General features: G+C 40.7%; 1 protein-coding gene and 1 long non-coding RNA gene across 17 annotated transcripts in view; one reads left to right on the forward strand and one right to left on the reverse strand.

The window, feature by feature from the left end:
• Positions 1-21,619, reverse strand: part of SYNE1 (spectrin repeat containing nuclear envelope protein 1) — a 495,794-nt gene that overhangs the window by 194,561 nt on the left and 279,614 nt on the right. For all 16 annotated transcript variants that reach the window (XM_055536003.1, XM_055535999.1, XM_055535996.1 and 13 more), the window contains 11 exons: positions 18,449-20,609; positions 16,732-17,069; positions 15,944-16,088; positions 15,058-15,276; positions 14,019-14,278; positions 12,414-12,579; positions 11,918-12,073; positions 7,378-7,530; positions 6,259-6,441; positions 5,405-5,542; positions 1,231-1,416 (listed from right to left, as the gene is read on the reverse strand). In XM_055536003.1, coding sequence (XP_055391978.1) covers positions 1,231-1,416; positions 5,405-5,542; positions 6,259-6,441; positions 7,378-7,530; positions 11,918-12,073; positions 12,414-12,579; positions 14,019-14,278; positions 15,058-15,276; positions 15,944-16,088; positions 16,732-17,069; positions 18,449-20,609 — 4,105 coding nt within the window. The remainder of the gene's footprint in view (positions 1-1,230; positions 1,417-5,404; positions 5,543-6,258; positions 6,442-7,377; positions 7,531-11,917; positions 12,074-12,413; positions 12,580-14,018; positions 14,279-15,057; positions 15,277-15,943; positions 16,089-16,731; positions 17,070-18,448; positions 20,610-21,619) is intronic.
• Positions 620-4,401, forward strand: LOC129620163 (uncharacterized). Its single transcript, XR_008698407.1, has 4 exons — positions 620-755; positions 1,239-1,451; positions 2,158-2,217; positions 4,266-4,401. It is a non-coding gene; the product is annotated as an uncharacterized LOC129620163 (long non-coding RNA).

The following is a 21,619-nucleotide window of genomic DNA, read 5'->3' on the forward strand; positions in this document are numbered from 1 at the left end:
GTTAAAAAATGGGTGGTGGCCCAGTTCCTGGAAATCCCCGTTCTTTCCCCCCAAAATAATTGGGATAATCCTCCCACTCATTAACCTATGAAACTTCCCAGCCCATAAAAATGAACCACAATATTTCGGGGCTCTCTCTCACCTTCTAAGATGGCCCATGCTCTGTGTAGTGTGTTTCTCTCTAAATAAACCCACTTCTTACCTATAACTTTATCTCTCACTGAATTCTTTCTGCCTCAAGACATCCAAGAACCTCAGATTCAGGAATAGCATGACCCCCTATAAGGCCTTCTGGGGCAGACCCTTCCCCTTATACCCTCTATTTTAGCTCCTCTTTGAAGTACCCAGATCATAGTATCTGATGTAAATTCCCTGACTTGTTTTACAGGTGTTAAAATCTCCCACCAAATGGATGGTGTTAACTACTTGATGACTCAGAGCACACAACCCCAGGCGTCCTGGGGCTTAAGGACTGATAATGTTAAGCCACCACCCTGTCACCCCACCATCAGCCAATCAGAGAATTGTGCATGAGCTGATCACAGATGCTTCAAAACTCCTTCCTCATCTGGCCTTAACAATGCTTTGCTGAAACCCTTCGAGATGTTATGGGTTTTTTGGACATGAGCCATCTGCTTCCTTGCCCGGCCCTGTAATAAACCTTTGTCTGCTTCAAACTCCAACGGGTATTGTGTGACCTCCCCATGCATCAGGCATAAGAGAGTAACATTCATAGTCAAGAAGGCTCATTAGAGGTGAGCATCTACCTGCACTTCCTGCCACCATTTGTTTTTACTTTAAAAATGTATCTATGTATTTTATTTTATGGTCACAGCATCCCCCAACAGCAAGGGGGATCTTGTCTCCCCTGCCAGGGATCGAACCCATGTCCTTTGCATTGGCAGCACAGAGTCTTAACCACTGAACTGCTAAGGACGTGCCATTGTTGTTTTTAATGATGTGTGCACTCAGTCGCTCAGTCATGTCGGACTCTTTGCGACCCCCTGGACTGTAGTCTGCCAGGCTCCTCTGTCCATAGAATTTTCCAGGCAAGAATACTGAAGTGGGTTGCCACTTCTTATTCCAGGGAATCTTCCCAACCCAGGGATCGAAACTGCATCTCTTGTGTCTCCTGCATTGCCAGGAGAAATCTTTACCACTGTGCCACCTGGGAAGCCCATAATGATAGACTTTTCCATTTAAATAACCTTTTTTTTTTTTTTTTTTTACCTTGGCAGCATCGTGGAGACTCTGTAAACGAATTTTGATCACCTGTCGCAGCTCCTCAGTCTCCCGTCCCAGGTCTGCCACTTGCTGAGACATTGTTTCTGTATGGTACACACTATCGAGGTACTGTAATTTCTCGGTCATTGCTTCCAGATCATTGTGAATATCTTCAGATTCTTCTAGCATGGTCTAGAGTGAATTATCAACATCCAGGACATTGATAGGTAGGTAAAGAGGTAAACAGTAAAGTATGGTGTAAAGACCATCAGATTGGGAAAGGGATACGGAGATTTAATTTACATTTCCCCGTGCACACTGTGTAGGTTGTGTATTTTATTCTGTTTTATTGTGTATTTTATTCTGCCCTGTGCCTGCTTCCCACTTCCTGTCACCCCCTTTTCAGAGAAAAAGAAATCAAAGTTCAGGAGCTGTAAACAATCTGTTGAGGCCATGTGTGTTGAACCATAAGGTTAGTGCTCAGTCTGCCACCCCAAGCTACTCAGGACAGGAATATTCTAGCAGTGGTGATGCTCTGAGGCACTGGGTGTCTTCATCAGCTCACTGGCCTCTCTTTTCTCATATTCAACTAAAGAGCTGCTTTTCAGCTATCATATTCTATAGCTAAGCTCTAAGCATATATGGATCTAAGATACGAAAATAAGACTCAAATGCTTGAAGTGAGACAAAGGGGTAGAAACTATTTGGGATTAAACAAAGCCCTTGGCATTCAGGGCAGCATCATCTATTGAGACTAACAATCATATGAGTGGAATAATAAGCATATAATATGCATTGTATGAGTAGAGTGAGAGAGAAGAAAGGGTTAAGGATGCCGGAAATGAGAGGTGCTATTACCTGTACGAGGGTTGGGAGAAGGCTTCCTGGAAAGTCACATCAGAGCTAAGTCAGAGAATGTTTGTATTTGTACAGATGGAGAGGAAAAGGAAAGACCTTTTATGCTGACGGGACAGCATAAGAAAAGGCACAGAGGTGAGTGGGCACAAAATGTGCAGTTCCTGGGGCATGCGATGTGTAAAGAGGAGAAACGGGAGGTGGGACATTACTCTTTCGCAATAGATCCCTTTTTTTAAAAGTAAAGTACATTGTTTTCTTTTGCAATATTATATATATATATATATATATATTATATAGCATATATTATAAAGCTTAAAAAATATTGAAAAATAAAGAAGATAAAATATTCCGCAATCCCATACCCCGGGAATGACTTTAAGTAAGGGATAACTGCTGTTCAATTTGGGTATAATTTTAGGTGATTGAGATCATAAGATACCTACAATTTCCTATCTTTTTCGCCTGGCATTAAAACACATGCATTTTCTGTGCATTGTTTTTGGATAAAGTCAAGGCAGTTTTCATTAATTCTTAAGGCAGGCAGACATGACAGAACTCCCTGGAACATTGTGTATAGGCTGAGTTCTCTCCTGAGCATCTGTGTGAGGTCACCACCGACACCTGACCTCTGTCCCCCTGTGCCCTTGATGCACCCAACCCAGCCACCTGCCCAAGTCAGAAAAACCTGCCAACCATCCTGGGCTCCTCTCTCTTTTACCCAAATCCAGAAGCCTCCAAGTCCAGAATTCTCGCTAGGTAAAGCCCCTTGATTTTTGTCCTCTCAGCCTCCTAAATGAGACTTTGTCACTGTCTACTGGGTTATTGAAACCACTGTCTACGTTGTCTTACCTTCATCAATCTGTCTTCCACAGGCTTCTAAGCCATCTTTCTTAAACTGTAAGTCTGAGCTTGTCACTTGCCTGCAGAATGTCTGTCAAAGGCTTAGAGTGACTTCAGGAGAAAGGTCAAGAACTCCATAGGCTCTCATGACCTGTCTTTGTCGTCTCTTATCTCTCTGGGCTCTTTCCAGCTCTCAGCAAAGCACCTCAGTGCACCAAGCAGAGCACCCCTCCCTCTTTCTGCTGGGATTTTCCAGAGCATTTTAGGCTGTGTGTTTTTCAGGACTCAGCTCAGAGTCACCTTTTCCTTCCTTGTGCTGCTCTCTGCTAAGTCGTTTCAGTCGTGTCCAACTCTTTGTGACCCCCAAGGACTGTAGCTTGCCAGGCTCTGCTGTTCATGGGATTCTCCAGGCAAGAATACTGGAGTGGGTTGCCATGCCCTCCTCCAGGTAATCTTCCCAACCCAGCAATTGAGCCCACATCTCTTGCATCTCCTGCACCGGCAGGTAGGTTCTTTCCAACTAGGGCCACCCGGGATGCCCAGTTTCTTTCCTTCCTTAATCTAACCTGTCTCCTGGTGCTTAGTCACTCAGTCATGTCTGACTCTCTGCGGCCCGCTGGACTGTAGCCCACCAGGCTCCTCTGTCCATGAGATTTTCCAGGCAAGAATACTAGAGTTGGGTGCCATTTCCTATTCCAGGGGATCCTCCCAACCCAGGGAGCGAATCTGTGTCTCCTGGGTCTCCCGCATTGGCAGGAGGATTCTTTACCACCTGGGAACCCCCTCCATCTCTTTTCTCCCTTCAATTATCAACTCCCTGGGGCAAGGCAAGGAATATTCTTTGTATTCCAATGCCTAACAAAATTCCTAGCTTTGGAAAGCACTCTATAAACGTTTATTGAATAAATAAATGAATGAGAATAGGGGCTATTTTTAAAAACTAAAAAGAAAACCTTCATGGTCAATTAAAACCTTCATGGTCTACATTATATCTTATTAAATCCAAAAATTTATTCAGAAAACCTTTTTTAACATTATTTAAGTTTTCTTTAAAATTTCAGTATAGTTATTAATACTCATATAAAAAATTTCCTACATTTTGGATTACAGAGCAGTAATGTTTTGATGAGCATGATACATTTTCCAACTGTTTTTCAAAAAGATTTTACCAAGTTACCAACAGTGTCTAAGAGCTCTCGCTTCCTTAAATATGAGCTTTTAAATAATAGTGTTAACTTGACAATGAAAATGCTTTAAGTTTGCATTCTAGATCTCTAATGAGTATTTTTCCATTGTCTACAACCATTTGTAACTTACGTCTTGTCTGTTAATGCATAATGCAGATCCTCAAACAGAACAACTCTGCAATTGTTTAAGAAAGACTTCTTGAGAGGAGAGTGCAAGATTGATTAGAGAAGAACAATAAATACAGGGAAACTAATTAGGAGCCTGTTAAAGCATTCCCAGAAGGGGAAAATGAGGTTTTGATCTAGAACTCTGTCAACACGAATGGAAAAGGGGATGTATTTAAAAGACACGAGTATACATAAATCAGAACAAAAAAGAAAATCGAACATACTTGAGGATATCCATGTAACTTAAACAAGGACCATTTTGTATTTGATGGCCTGATAACTGGGCTAAAAGATACCGAGGTATCCCCTAAAAGATCCAGGTATCCCCTGGGATAGGAAAGTATCTAACTCAAGCCTAAATTTAAAAAGATGAAATAATTTCCTGGATGATATGGCCAAGAGAAAACTTCAGAGGAAGTGAAGTCATGCAGCCTCCATGTGGTGGACTCATTCCAGCTGGCCCCTACTTCCTGCAGGAGGTCAGCTCCCTGTGACCAGGTGGAAGCGCTAGAAGGAGGAGGCATGAGATTCAGGCTCTGACCGAGCCCACAGGTGCCAGGCGTTGTGCTTGATGATTGCACATATGTTAAACCATTTGATCCTCGTGACAACTCTGCAATATGCATATTATTTACATCTCCATCTTACTGATGAGAAGACTGGATTCTGAAAGGCAAAGTAGTTTGCTCCAAAGTACACAGCCCTAAGTGGCAGGACTTGGTTTTCCCATCAGTCTGAGTCTAAAGCTTGTTATCTTTCCACCTGTCCCTGCATCTCTTCCTAAGGGTAGAATTTCCCACCATATCCCTGTGTACAATTGTTTCAAAGAAGCTGCAAAAAAAAAAAAAAAAGATACTATATGGATGATTATTTTTGGTCTTGGGGAATGGAAAATTTAGAGGTGATAGAGAATATTTATTTACTTATTCAGTGTTATGAAATCTCATGGGTAGCTGCTTTTTTTTTTTCAATCCCCAGGACAAGTTGTTAAAGCTACCTTGGCTTTCATTTTTCTTGGCATCTTAAATAATTTTTCATCACATTCTTCCAAATTTTCTGTCAATCTAGCCAGTTAAATCAAATTACCCTCTTAGTTACCTTTTGAAAACTATTTTTGCTAAAGTTACCTGATGTGAAATGTATTGTTCTCGAAGCTGGCTTGCAGAATTCCATGCAATCTTTCCATGTACCAAGATTTTAGTTTTCTCAATCCACCTTAAAATTAACTCAAGCATTTCATTGTATTCTTCTAGATGGGATGCTGCCTGAAAAATAAATCATTACCATTCAGATAAAAAAAAAGATACTCTGCTTCTTGAGCTAGAAATCAGTCTTCTATTTCTCTTTGGATACAACAAGCCTGGCAGTTGATCATTGTAATATCTATGATATCTAAAGGTATCATGAAAAATAATTTCCTTATTGAAAACCTATTAAAGACTTCCCAGTGACGTTAGGATGAAGTCCAATTTCCTAATATGCTTGAATAATCTGTCTTTAAAAAAAAAGTCTCCACTCTCATCTCTTATTCCTCTGTATAGCTCTTTAGTAAGGAGGTGGTAGGTGGGGATTATAACTTTCAATATTATAATTTACTGGTTGCAAATTCTGATTTAACTCATATTTGACTGCAGAAAAACAACATACTCAATTTGCAAAAGTTTAGTCTATACTCAACAATTATGATGAAGCATGACCTGAACCAATTCAGTAAAGATTAAGTAAAGACAAACATATATATATATTCATAAAAAAGTCCATTTATATGAACACCTTTGTGAATGAATTTATAATATGGTTTGATATGAAGTCAGGTTTACATGTATAAATAAATCTTAGGAATAACAGGCATGATATGAGATAAACTACACTTAAATTACTCTTATTGTTGATATTATTTTTTTACTTATTTTTAAAAGCAAAAAACAGAAAATTGAATTTTGGCCATAGAGAATGTTGATTGCCAGTCTGGAAAGCATACTTGGTTGAGCTTGGAGAGCTGGTTCTCAGCCTGTCTGATGGTCTGCTGGTGAAGTTCAGTCAGTTTTCCTATCTTCTTGGCCAGTGGTTTACCTAGCTGGCCATTCTGTTCGGAGAATTTTTGCACTGCTTTATCCAGTTCCATTAATTTTAAGTGACAGCCATCTAATTCCTCTCCTAGCACCTGGATGGTCATCAAAAAGAAAGCACATTAGACTACTGAAAATAAATTTTCCCAGATTTTCTGTAATCAGAAGGATTGTATTTTAAATGATTTTTGTAAAAGCCAAACACTGTAAAGAAAAATTCTACTATGATCTGCTCATTTCTGTTTCTTCGGTTGGAAAGGAAGAGCAGGATGTTTTGTAACTGGTGTTTATTTCCTAGGAGGTTGAGAGAGCTAAAATTTTCCTTCTGTCCCACCCAAAAAGGATTAGTCACTTCACTCATTGGCAGAGTGAGAACACAGATTTAAGTACCAAGAACATCCTTCATTTTGAAATGCATATATGTACTTAAGTTACTCAGCCATCATTTAGGCTTTGACACTCTTCCCTCTTACCTACATATACATGCATATTTATGAATTCAGTTTTACTATGATAATACATTATACTACTGTATTTATAAAATTTCTTTGTGCTGTGCTTAGTCGCTCAGTCGTGTCCAACTCTTTGAGATCCCATAGACTATAGCCAGCCAGGCTCTTCTTTCCATGGGGATTCTCCAGGCAAGAATACTGGAGTGGATTGCCATGCCCTTCCCCAGGGGACCTTCCCAACCCAGGGATCAAACCCAAGTCTCCTGCATTGCCAAGTGGATTCTTTACTGACTGAGACACCAGGGAAGCCTAAGAACACTGGAGGGGGTAGCCTATCCAGACTCCAGAAGGGTCTCCAGGAAATTTTCCCAGTCCAGGAATTGAACTGGGGTCTCCTGCGTTGCAGGCAAATTCTTCACAAACTGAGCTATAAACCACCTGCCTTTATTGTCTGGTTTTGATGAAGCCTGATAAGAAAGGTTTTATTTATTTTTTAATATCTTCAAAATAAACTAATGCACCCAAAATATTTTAAGGCATTGAATAGCACCCCTTATATTTCCACTTTCCCTTCCTTACCTTTTGGTCAGTTTTAGCTTGAACTAAATTATCTGTCTTTGCTCTCAGCTTGGTTAGAATAGTTGTGAGATCTCTGGCTATCTTCTGAATTTGCTGGCTGAATTCCTGACTCATGGCCTTGCTCTGTTCAACTTCTTGTACTTTGTCCTGGATCTAAACAATCAATAAAAACAGGAAAACCAATCATGGTTAAAACTGAATAATTAATACTAATAACTTCAATTTTCAGATGTTGCCGAAAGGCATTGTTGGTCATCGGTGCTGCTTTGGTATCCATGTACCTCCTCAAACCAGCCATGTGCAGTTACGGGCTCGCATGGTGTTCCTTGCAGCCTTACTTCCTGCTATTTTTATGTATTCACTGTGCTTTCTGCTGCTATTTCAGCAAAGGAACTAGCAACACATGTACAATGATTCACTCATTAAATGTTTACAGATAGCAGTGTAGATAGCTGAGTTTGAATTCTATCTTCTCCATTTACTGTGTGATCCTAAACACAAACTCTTCTAAGCCTTTTTCTTCATAAAACGGAAAACGCGTCCAGATAACTGGAGGCACACATATTTGCTTCTGTGTACCTTTTCATGAGTAGCTGTTAATGACCTGTTAACTCTTTTTCTAACTTCCAATTACCATCTTATAGTGTGACCCTGAGCACATCCAGTGGAAAGGAAAATGAAAAAATAACAGCTAATATTTATACATTTCCAATGGCTTTAATTTGATGTGATTACAAACATTTATATTTTGCTCATAATGTTGAAGAGAAGATGGTAAAGAAATATTTCCTTTACATAAATGAAAGGCCTTTAAAAATATCTTTAAGTCTTGGGGATGTAATATATAGTAGCGTGGGGATTGTAGTTAACATTCCTATGTTGCATACTTGAAGGTTGTTGAGTAGTTCTTAAAAGTTTTCATCACATGAAAAAATTTTATAACTATATGTAGTTTTGAATACTAACTAGATTTACTGTGCTGCTCATTTTGTAATATATTGTTGTTGTTCAGTCACTCGGTTGTGTCTGATTTTTTGCAACATCATGGACTGCAGCACGCCAGGCTTCCCTGTCCTTCACCAACTCCTGGAGCCTGTTCAAACTCTTGTCCATTGACTTGGTGATGCCATCCAACCATCTCATCCTCCATCGTGGCCTTCAATCTTTCTCAGAATCAGGTTCTTTTCCAATGAGTCAGTTCTTCGCCTCAGGTGGCCAAAGTATTGGCGCTTTAGCTTCAGCATCAGTCTTTCCAATGAATATTCAGGACTGATTTCCTTTAGGATGGACAGGTTGGATCTCCTTGCAGTCCAAGGGACTCTCAAGAGTCTTCTCCAACACCACGGTACAAAAGCATCGATTCTTCAGCGCTGAGCCTCCTTTATGGTCTAACTCTCACACCCATACATGACTATTGGAAAAACCATAGCTTTGACTAGATGGACTTTTGTTGTCTCTGCTTTTTAATATCCTGTCTAGGTTGGTCATAGCTTTGATAGCTTACAGTGAACAGTATCAGATTCCTGATCTCCAAAGAAGAATTAACTTCGGAACCAGAGACCAGGCTTGATCACTCAAGAGCTTTTGTGTAGTGGAGTTTTATTAAAGTAAAAAGGGACAGAGAAAGGTTCGGACATAGACATCAGAAGTGGGACGGAGAGTGCCCCCTTCACTAGTGTTAGCAAGGGAGTTATATACTTTTTAAATTACTTATTCAGTTCAGTTCAGTTCAGTCGCTTAATCATGTCTGACTCTTTGAGAGCCCATGAATCACAGCATGCCAGGCCTTCCTGTCCATCACCAACTCCCAGAGTTTATCCAAACTCATGTCCATCGAGTCGGTGATGCCATCCAGCCATCTCATCCTCTGTCATCCCCTTCTCCTGCCCTCAATCCCTCCCAACATCAGGGTCTTTTCCAATGAGTCAACTCTTTGCATGAGGTGGCCAAAGTATTGGAGTTTCAGCTTCAGCATCAGTCCTTCCAATGAACACCCAGGACTGATCTCCTTTAGGATGGACTGGTTGGATCTCCTTGCAGTTATTACAATAAATCAAAAAAATGCCTCAAGTTTTAAAACTTGGCTAGACCCACTCCCACAATTTAAATTTTAGTATAACAGGATTAGAATTTAACAATAGAAAGATCCTACTAGACCCACTCCCATAATTTACATTTTAAGATATCAGGATTAGTCAGAAGGTTTTCAGGAAGGAGAAACTGTCCTCAAGCAGGATACATTGTTGTATAATCCCTAGTACACAATAAACTGAGTTGTTTGTTGTATAATCATCAGTTCTAGGCTTAAAGAAGAAGAAGAAAAAAAAACATTTTATGTGACTAACACTAAGGAATGTAGAGAAAAAAAATTAAGTTTGTCCTTTCCTCCTCCTTCTTGAGAACCCCAGGCCCCTTTCTCCTCCTCCAGGACCCCAGACTTCTTATCAGTTTGCCTAAGAATTGACTCTCTCAGCTTTTCTTCCAAGGAACAAGCATCTTTTAATTTCATGGTTGCAGTCACCATCTGCAGTGATTTTGGAGCCCAAGAAAATAAAGTCTCTCACTGTTTCTATTTTTTCCCATCTATTTGCCATGAAATGATGGGACCAGATACCATGATCTTTGTTTTTTTGAATGTTGAGTTTTAAGCCAGCTTTTTCACTGTCCTCTTTCACCTTCATCAAGAGGCTCTTTAATTCCTCTTTCTGCCATAAGGGTGGTACCATCTGCATATCTAAGGTTACTGATGTCTTTCCCAGCAATCTTGATTCCAGCTTGTGCTTCATCCAGCCTACCCTTTTGCATGATGTACTCAGCATATAAGTTAAATAAGCAAGTCTACTCCTTTCCCAATCTGGAACCAGTTTTTGTTCTCTGTCCAGTTCTAACTGTTGCTTCTTGACCTGAATACAGATTTTTCAGAAGGCAGGTAAGGTGGTCTGGTATTCCCATCTTTTTAAGAATTTTCCAGTTTGTTGTGATGCACACAGTCAAAGGCTTTAGCATAGTCAATGAGGCAGAAGTAGATGTTTTGTCAAATCAGATCTCCTTTGTGGTTGTTGTTCAGTTATGAAGTCCTGTCTGACTCTTTGTGACCCCAAGGACTGCATCACGCCAGGGTTCCCTGTCATTCACCATCTCCTGGAGCTTGCTGAAACTCATGTCCATCAAGTTGGTGACACCATTCAGCCATCTCACCCTCTGTCGCCCCCTTCTCTTTCTGCCCTCAATCTTTCCTAGCATCAGGGTCCTTTCCAGTGAGTTGGCTCTTCACATCATGTGGCCAAAGTAAAATCTCCTCAGTAGCAAGGAAATATATCAAGAAATGAATACCTTTTTTTTTATTTCATTATTTTCAGTTGAGTGCTAACATAAATGGAATGCATGTGAATAATTTTATAATAGGGAAATTTATCCAGAGGGGTTAAAAAAAAATGAGATTTGAACTTCTTTTTTTAAGATCTGAACTTGACAAATCATCCATCCTGACAAACCCTCCAATGTCTAAGAAGAAAAACCAAATAAGTAAATTAAATATTTAAAACAGAAAATTGCATTTTAATTTAGGTCAAACGCATGATACAGTAGAATTGGATTTTGATGAGAATCTTTAAACACATTGCATCGTACACTGGCAAGTTCAAAAGGTACAGCACACTTGCATGAATATTACAGTTTCTATAGTGCAATACTACTTTCCATTTCGTGTAGCAGTTTAGAACTATCTTTTTTTTTTCTACTGACCAGTTTTAACTAAATTGCTTTAACATTGGGCCACCAAGAAGGTCTTAAAACCCATTGTGTTTGCATACAGATGCTACTGAAGCTATTTTCATGAAATACATGGAAGTGTATCCTTCTTATGAGGTCTAATATAAAAATCTCCCTGTTCTAAGTATTATGAATGGCTATGTATCACTTTCCTTAAAAAGAAAAGATTTAAAATATATATATTTATATATTTATATAATATATATATATATATATATATATACACATACATGTATTATGTTTCATTCCCTTCCTTGATTGTTTGGAAGTTAGACTGACAGACCTTCCTCTAGATAAAATACAGGACCTTACAGCATGAATTTTGGATAAAAATCTCATTCCTGATTCTACTTTATTTTTAACTGTTTTCCTTTTATTCAAATATCTTCACCTACGACATCACGCTGAACCACTGAACTAAAATAACAAAGAGAAGAGTGCCTGGCAGACTCTGGGTACTCAATAAATATTTGTTGAATACATGAAATATATCTTGCTTTCTTTGTTTCTTTGACTAATTATTTTTGGGGGGAAAGGTTAGGGAAGTCATATAAATTATCTTTAATGTTTGACATTATTGTTTACATTTAATATCATTTCATATGCTTCTCGCCTATGAATAAAACCTTTAATTTAATATTATTGTTTACTACTGATCTGTTTTTTAACTCTGTTTCCATGAAGACGTGACTGAAAATCCTGCACTGTTACACAAGAGTACTGAGACAATAAAGAATGGAAAGCTACTCTTTCTTGACTGCAGGTTTACCTGGTCATGGGTAGTTCCTAAGTCCAAAGCCACTTCAGCGAGCTGAAGGGAGAGTTCAGAAGGTAATATAGTATAAAGACCAAGGTACTTATTCTTCTGTTCTTCAGCCATTTTTTCAACATTCTGTTGGTGATTTATGGCTTCTGTTAGGAGAATCTGAAGGAAAGATCAACATAGGAAATTTCTAGGAGCCAGATAAGGAAATTGATTTTTACACGTACAGAGACAAGGATATGTATGGTTCCTCAAAATTGGATTAAGGGTAGAATTAGAGAAACACATTTACAAAAAACAAACATTTCCTTAGTCTCTAAATAAGAAGCATGTCCACTTTATATGGAACAAAAGAATGTCCAATGAACTAACACTAAGAGCCTTTCATGTAAAACATTTCTAAAAGATTTCATTTCAATATCTCATTGAATATAAACAAGAATATGTGATTAAAATCAGCACTGTTTTTTTAAATGATGAGTCTAGGGAATGAATTTTGTACCTTAAGTTCTTCAAGTTGAGCATCTATTTCTATTGTTGGATTCCCCAAGTATTCCTTCGTTTCCTGAACCCAAGATTTTACTGAACTGATGTGTGTCTCCACCACTTCTCGTTCCTTGAGCTCTTGCTTTACTATCTTCCCGTTCTTCTTGACTTTCTCCTGCATGCTTTAGAAACATTAAGGGAAGAAAGCAGACATGGATTGAAATGAAAGGAAACCTCCAGTACATGACATCATATTGTCAAAAACAGATGTTAAAAAGTAAAACCTTCTATTTTTTTCCAAGTAAAGACACTTCCCCCTAACTGCCAGATAATTTTCAGTAACATTTAAACTTACTTTAAATACAACAAGAATACACTTAATGTGGAGTGAATGATTTATCCCTGGAAAATGGAGAGCTGACATACTCCCATGCCACTACACTGCAATCCATTTTCCTGTCTAAAATAACCTGGAGATTGTCTGATTTTTTAAATTTCCTTTTTGGAAATCTACTTATATGGTACAGAATCATCAGCCCTAAAAATTAATGTATAATTGGAATATTTGTGCCTATTAGAGACTAGCCTTTAAATAAAGAATCAAATTTTGGATATTTTATGACTAATAATGCTCAGCATCCAAATTATAAGTCTTTATTTGAATTGACATAATTTGGTTGCAAAGTTTGAATAAGTGGAGTCAGATTATCCTGAATTCATCTATAATTGAAGGGGTGAATGTGGGATACATATGAGTGATATATTACTAGGGCCTGGCAACCCCGTTCAGTATTCTTGCCTGGAGAATCCCCATAGACAGAGGAGCCTGGTGAGCTGCTGTCCATGGTGTCGCAAAGAGTCAGACATGACTGAGCAACTAAGTACACATAATATTAGTCAATTCAGGAGTTAAACTATATAGTGACATTTCCTCTTTGGTCCAATAAGTAAATCAAGCTGGTTATATATCATTAAGATTAACTTTCTCTACATTCACTATCAGTAAATAACTCTTATTTACCTGGACTTTGGTATCATCCTTGCTCTAATGTCTCTGTTATCCAATTTAGCCAATGAGTAATCAAGATTTATCAAAACCAAATCTCAATATCTCCCAACTGTTAACCTTTCAAGCTTCATCTCTCATGAATTACCCCATCACCCAAGAGTTCCTTAAAAGTGCTTACTACCAAGCTGGCTTACTTGCTGTTCCCTTGTCTTCAGAACTCTCCTCCTACCTCATTGGCTGGTTCAAACCTGCTTAGTTTTCAACTTAAATATCCCTTCTGAGGGGAAGCCTGATTTGACTCCTCTCCTAGGTTAATTGCCTCTGCTTTGATTTCATTTAGCTCCCTTTAAATGCTCCACCTAAATGTATCTTTAGCTGTCTACCTCTGCTGCTTGACTGCAAACTGCCTGGAGGTAGAGATTGAATCTGTGTGCTTCATCACTACATTTCTAATATGACTCGATATGTGCTAGATAGCAAGGATGATAGGAATAGATCCCCATGTTTTTAAGGCGGCATGGTGGAGCTCCCCCAAGACTCTTAGTACCACATTTGTCCCTTTGGGTCATGGCCACGTTTAGAAACAGAGAATGAGGGCAGGTGTATAGTTACTTCAGGCACCGGTCCTGCATGGCTGTGATCTCCTGCACCGTGGGTGGCTCTCCCCCAGGGGATGGTGTGACTCCATCCTGGAGCATGCTCAGCGCTTGTTGCCGCAGCATCCCTAAGGCTGACTGTTGTCGTTCCAGCTCCAGGATGAATGTGTCATGGTATTCAAGAAGAGTTACGAGTTCTGCTTTTGAGGCCTTCTCTGCTGAGCTTCCCGGTAATTTATCTTGCAGCTGATCAATCATTTCAGAGGCTTTTTTAACCTGATGACAAATGCACACACTATGAAGTTCAAAAGTAAATAAAATGAAAAAGAGAGGACTATTCCAACAAATGCCACATTTGATGCTAAAAACACTGATGCACGGTAGAGACGATGGTGTCAACTCTAAATCTTGGGAAGCTAAAACATGAACAATTCTCTTAACATGGAAGAAAAGACCACTTCTATTATTCTGGGTTTCAAGATTTAATCTCAAAATAATGTTAGGGCAATCAGGGACTTCATAACATAGAAAAGGGTTTAATTTTATTTTTTACTAAACAGATAAGAGAAAGACTCTTCTCAATATTTATGTTAACATGAATATGTGCCTTTGAGTCAAAGGATGATGTGGCTTAAAACACTGAACCCTGTTTAAAAAATAGAAGATAGTAAACATGATTTGAAAAATGAGTTAAATTCCTTCCTTATTTCATGGAAAGACAAAGTGTTTTGCGCTTTTTCAGGGCCAGGAAAGAAAATTTCACTAGGAACCCCACAAATGAGGCAAAATTGGCTTGCTCTCCTCTCAATATGCAATTGCTTGGTTTCTTTCTTTCTTATTAAAATAAATGGGCCTGGACTTGGGACCGAACTGCACACTGCATTATGTATTTTATTTCATGATTTGGTTTTCAAGTCATGGAGACAGAGATTTTTTTTTAAAAGGCTTTTTACTTTCATAAAGCCAATTTCAAAAAAGGGACAAAACATTGCTTTCAAGATACATTCTCATCAGTGAGGAGACACTACTTTGAGCCCATCAGTAATGGTGATTACCTTATTGTTAAAGCTCGTCCACTCATCCACTGCATCTTCCAGTAACTTCTCCTGGTCCTGGGCCACAGCACGGAGCCGCGTCCAACGCTGCCAGACAGCTGTTGTTGACCTGCTTATGGCTGCTTTGCTGGCATCATTTCCGGTTCTTTCCAGTTCTGAAGCTTCACCCTCTAAAGCCACGATTTTCTCATGGAAAGAGTTTATTACTGACACTAAAGCCTGGAGTGGGAACAGGAGAAAAGAAGTTGAAGGGAGAGATGATTTTTTTCAAAAACTCAACAGATTTTGGTAAAGTCCAAAATCACCTGCAAAAGAAAATGTTCCTACATACATTTATTTTCCTCTGTTAATTCTTACTTTTACATTTAATTTGTAATTGAGTTAGGCGTGAGTTTTCTAAAGCAGCACAGTGAATACTTATTAAAAAGTTGACATGCTATCTATCTGACTGACATTATCCCATTTTTTTAAATTAGCAAAGGTATAAGTGAACAGAATTTAATATTTAAGTATGTCACATTCAACTTTATATTGCTGTGATATATGAGTGAAACTCAAGTTGTTAACTTTTGAATTTCAATTGAAGTAATCTAAGTTACATCAGAAAGTATTTACTGAAATCTACTGTGTCACATCTTATCAGAAGCAAATTTCTCTCAATGTACCTTTTTAAAGCTAGCTATGCTTTTCCAATGGAATGCTAAATGAGTGACAGCACTTAATTAAGTTAAAATTGCTCTGAAATGTGGTTAAACACATCCTTTTTTTGTTTAAGAAGCCCTCGTGGGAACGAGGATTTATTGACTTGTTTCTTGAACTACCATAGTGCAAAGACCCGTTACAGCTACAATGACAAGAGTATTAAAAACAACAACAGCAAACTAACCTTATGTTCTGACAATTTTTCTTCTGCTTCATGACTGGAAGAAGTCTTCAATAAAGAAAACTCAGACAATTTCTTTTCAGCTTCATTCATCAATTCGATAACCTCTTCCCTTGCTTTCTGATAATCCTGCCATTGAGCTGCACATCTTGAAAAAAATCCAACAAAAGTCAAGATACAACTTAAAATCACACATTTCTATGCAAGAGCTCTGAGGTCAACATGTCTAGGGATACTCAAGAGAATGAATTTACATGATAATCTACATCCTTGGGCTCCTGCTCCTTCTTAGTTGCTCAGTCATGTCTGACTCTTTGTGACCCCATGGACTGTAACCCACCAGGCTCCTCTGTCTGTGGGATTTCCCAGGCAAGAATACTGGAGTGAGTTACCATTCCTTCTCCAGAGGATCTTCCCAAGCCAGGGATCAAACCCCAGTCTCCTGCATTGCAGGCAGATTCCTTACCATCTAAGCCTTCAGCAAAACCCCGGTGTACATCCTTAGTGTGTTAGTCTCTCAGTCATATCTGACTCTTTGCGACCCCACAGACTGTAGCCCAGCAGGCTTTTCTGTCTATGGAACTCTCCAGGCAAGAATACTGGAGCGCATAGCCCTTCCCTTCTCCAGGAGATCTGCCGGACCCAGAGATCAAACCCAGGTCTCCTGCATTGCAGGCAGATTCTTTATCATTTGAGCCACCAGGGAAGCCCATGTACATCCTTAATGCATTCAAATTTTCCATATGAAAACCTATTTCACTAGAATATAAAGAACAAAGTAATTTCTGTACCTCTGCAAGAGCTCTAACTGGGCATGTGAATCCTGCATTATCGTCTGGCTCTTCTCTTCCAGGGAGGCCATTTTCTGTGCTAGGTCCTCTTTTCCAGTCGGCTTGATGAGTGGGTCCAGCTTGGCTACCAGGCCTTGAAGCTCTTCCAGATTGCTGTGGAACTGATCCTCTGCACTAAAAAATTCCATGTGGCTTTTGAGACTCTCCTCCGCACTCTCCACATCTAGGCCATTGCCTGTCAGTTGTAACATTTCATGAGCATCCTCAAGCCAGTCGTTAGCAGCTTGAAACACTTGATAGTACCTTTGACACTGACTGTATATTTGAGTCAAGGTAGTCTGAAAAACAGCAAGAGCAAACACAGTAAACGCTCGTTTGCAAAGTGTTTCCCGAAAACAGTTTCACCTTCCATTTCCTTTCAGGTCTCAGTCTCGTGGTGGTATGTCTGCAAGTGAATTGATAAGCTGGTGACATTTGTTTTTTATTATTCTCTACTTTCCCTTCAGCTCTTCTTGTTATAATTTTATTATCTCAGTTAAAATAAACAAGAAAGGTCATAGAATAGAAATTTATGATGGCTGTGAAATGTCCTCTCTCTAAAGAAAAAGTATAATGCTTAGCAATATGTGGCAGAATGAATATTCACCAAAGTGAAATAATGCCTTAGGTAGGGTGTGTGTTCTTAGTCACACTTGACTCTTTGCACTCCCATGGACTGTAGCCCATCAGGCTCTTCTGCACATGTAATTTTCCAGACAAGAATACTGGAGTGGGTTGCCATTTCCTCCTCCAGGGGATCTTCCTGATCCAGGGAGTGAGCCCACATCTCTAGCATCTCCTTGCAATGGCAGGCAGATTCACCTCTGTGCCACCTGGGAAGACCCAGTTCCTCAGGTAGGAAGGAGTATAACAATACCAGTGGGAATGTAAGCTGGTATAACCACTATGGAAAACAGTATGGAAACTCCTCAAGAAATTAACCACCAATATGATCCAGCAATCTCACTCCTGGGTATCTATCCAAAGAAAACAAAATCATTACCTCAAAGAGAAATCTGCACTTTCATGTTAATACCAGTGCTATTTACAATAGTCAAGGTATAGAAATAACCTAAGTGTCCATCCACAGATGAATGAATTAAAAAACAATACACACCTTGGAATATCTTGGCTGGTTGAAATTCCATAGAATCAGAAGGACTGAGAACAGATGTAGGGAAAATGGGCCAAGGTATTAAAGCAAGTAAACTTTTGGGCAGGGTAAGGTCCATAGGGTTGTACAGAGTTGGACATAACTGAAGCAATTTAGCACCCACTTTATTATTTATTACCTCTCCAAAAGGAGAGGGAGAGCCAAGGTGTTCCTGTGTTAAAATGAAAGTCATATCAACATGGAAATCACTTGAAATGAATACCATGAACATAAAAACTCACACCTGTTTGCTACTGTTCTTAGTTGCTTGCTTCATGCCTGACTCTTTGCAGCCCCATGGACTGTAGCCCACCAGGCTCCTCTGTCCATGGGGATTCTCCAGGCAAGAATGCTGAAGTGGGTTGGCATGCCCTCCTCTAGGGGAATCTTCCCAACCCAGGGATCAAACCCAGGTCTCCCGCCTTGCAGGCAGATTCTTTACCAGGTGAGCTGCCAGGGAAGCCCCACACCTGTTTACAAAGAAGCAAAGTGAGAAAAATGGAGCAGAAGCCCCATGGCACCCACCTGTCTGGTGCGGAGAGCTTCCTGCAGGGCCCCATCCAGCTCTGAGAGCTCAGCCAGCGTGCGCTGTAGGTCAGCGGAGATCAGCTCCTTGGCTCTCGTGAATTTCTCCTTCTCCTTGTTACTCAGCGCATTCATTATCCTCAGGCTGGACTGCACCTCTTCCTGATGGATCTGGACCTTTCTGATCTCCTCTTGGATGTCCCGCAGGTTCGGGTCCAGGCACAGTGGTCCACTCAGGGCCACCTCCACGCTCCGCAGCCACTCCAGAGAGCGGCTCAGCTCTGTCTGGAAGTCTCTACTCTGCACCATGCGGCTCTCACACTCCGTCACTGTCGCGCCAATGGCAGAGGTGAGCAGTTTTAACTCCTCCTGCCAGGCCTGGAGCTGATGCTTGGCTTTCTCGTAAGCTGCGGGGTCGAGATGCGAAACGAGATCTTCGAGATGCCTAGTGACACGTTTTAGGAGAATTCCGGAATTCTGGAGGTTTCCCGCCAGGGAGTGATACACTTTGAGCTTCTCCTCCGCGGGCAGCGTCTCCTCGTTCACCTTGGACTGCTCCGTCCTCACAGCCTCTAGCTGTTTCTCCAGCTGGAGGCACATCTTCTCGTGTTCCTGGTAAGCACTGGTGGTGTCTTCTAAAAAGCTCACCCTCTGTTCTGTCTGTCGCTTCAGCCTGTGGTACAGGGTGACAAGCTGCGGCATCTTGTCCGGTTGCCATGGCTGCCCGGTGCTGCGAAAACTTTCTTTCTTCTGGTTCAGTTCATCCACAGCTTCGGCGAGGCCTGCCACCTCGCCCCCCAGAGCTCGCCAGCCATCCCGAAGAGACAGAGCCTCTTCGACGCTCAGGTGGCCAGGGATTTGGCTCATCCTGGAGAACTGGTCTTCAAGGTCACGCAGAGACTGGCTTGTCAACTCGATCAAGGAGGCATATTCTTTCCGAGCCAGCATCGCCTCTTGGACTTTATAGAACTTGTCTTTAGCCAAGTCAACGATCACGTTAAACTGCAGGGGCAGCACATGGAGCTTTTCGTTGAGGTAGGAATGGTCCACTTCATTCAGCGTGGGCAGGATGGCCTGTCCAGTTCTCTGCAGGGAAAGTAGGAGGTTTTCATATTCTGGAGACTGTTCGAGAATGTGTTGGTATTTGGCCAGCTGTGTGTGCAGCTCAGCAGTCTCATTCATTAGATTGATCTCAGGAAAGGTAACGATATCTGCTTGTTTGAGCCAGTGACAGGCTTTATCAAAATCTTCCTTAAAATGCTTCCTAGAAACCAGATTTTTCTCCAGCTCTTGTAGCCGATGGCTGCACTTTTGTAAAACGGTGTCATAGACGCTCTGCAATTCCTGGAGCTTCCCTAATATCTCACTCTTTTCCTGCTCTGTGACTCCTTTCATTAACTCGCGACCCTGGGCCCAAAGTCCAGTGACCTCGTTTTGGTAAGTCTTGAGGCTGGCTTGTGCACTCTTACATGTTTTCACTTGTTTGCTCACGTCATCCGGTAGCAGGCAGATATGTTCACGGAACATTATCTTGCGCTCGTGTTGCTGAATCTGGCTGGTCGCCTGGAACACCGCCATGAGAAACTGGGTTTTCTCGGACAAAGCCTTGTTTAAGTACTTCCGTCTTTGGCCCACTAAGTCACTGAGACTGCTCACGTGCCTTTGTGCATCAGACAGTGCCTTCTGGATTATCTGCCTCTCGTTGAGGCCAAGATCAGCCATCACCCTGTCAGCATCCTTCGTGAGAGATTTCAGGAGCATCTGTTTGGCCTCCAGTTCGCTGCAAATGGCAAGGTGATCCATGAGCAGGTTCTGAGCCATGTCAGGTGGGGGGCTCTGCTTAAGGGCCTCGGCAATGTTGGGCTGTTGCTCTTCTGCCCACTCCATCAGCTCCTGAAACCTGGACCGAACCACACTGAGCTCCTCCAGGTTGGTGATGGACACTTGGATTTTTCTTTTAACGAGGTCCTCTAGCTGAAACCAGCGTTGTTCAAGGTGACTCGTCTGTTCTTTGACTAATTCTTTGTCATCTAAATTCAGATGTTCTATCATTTTCTGCTTTTGTTCTTTCAGATCTTCAATGGCCTTCTTTCTCTCCTGCAATGCCAGGGCCAACTTTTTCAAAGCTTCCAGGTGAACAGCTGTACTCTCTGCATCAGATCTATATTTAAGCACATAAAGTCAAGTTAACTTTAGTCCATATCTGTGTTTGTTTGTATCATGTTAAATTGCACATTACCATCTTTAACTGGGTGTTCTTAGCTTAAGAAAGAAAGAAAGTGAAGTCGTTCAGTCGTGTCCGACTCTTTGCGACCCCATGGGCTGTAGCCTACCAGGCTCCTTTGTCCATGGGATTTTCCAGGCAATAGTCCTGGAGTGGATTGCCATTTCCTTCTCCAGGGGATCTTCCCAACCCAGGGATTGAACCCTGGTCTCCCGCACTGTAGACAGACGCTTTACCGTCTGAGCAATTCGTGGCTTATTGGCAGAGATTCTGTAGTTACTATGAAATATAGTGTTAGTCACTCAGTCATGTCCAACTTTTTGTGGCCCCATGGACTGTAGCCCACCAGGCTCCCCTGTTCATGGGATTCTCCAAGCAAGAATACTGGAGTGGGCTGCCATTTCCTTCTCCATTATAGAGTATAAGACCCATATATTTCCATAGCAGAAGTTGAACTAAGATAGTTTGCCTGGATACTTCTCTGCTCTTCATTGTTTAGCTAAGGCTGCCCTCTCATCACATCTGACATGTACTTGTAGCTTCTTCCTCTGGATTTCATCAACAGAACAGCAACTGCATGGTAACAAGACCCCTTGATGATTTGTGGAAACACAAAAGACTGAAAAACACTGATCTACTGCATTCATGACAATGGCACTGAAAGGAATTAAATGATCTGTGATTTCTGTGCTTTCCTGAGAGAAGTTCCAGCAAACAATCCAGTGGTAGACAACATGCCATGTGTAAGCTATAGCCAATGACTCTAACAGCTGCTCATTGGTATAACTCAGATATTTTTTATATATCATTAGAAGCTTTAAAAGTAAGTGTGAAATGCAAAGAATTCTCATGCTGTTGACTACAAGACACATATGAGAAAAACTGAATCTTAGAATCTTTTTCACTTACAAAACAATTAGTTCTTAAGTATGAGGAAGAGTGTTGGG

Source organism: Bubalus kerabau, chromosome 9 (genome assembly GCF_029407905.1).
Source record: "Bubalus kerabau isolate K-KA32 ecotype Philippines breed swamp buffalo chromosome 9, PCC_UOA_SB_1v2, whole genome shotgun sequence".
Lineage (NCBI taxonomy): Eukaryota > Metazoa > Chordata > Mammalia > Artiodactyla > Bovidae > Bubalus > Bubalus kerabau.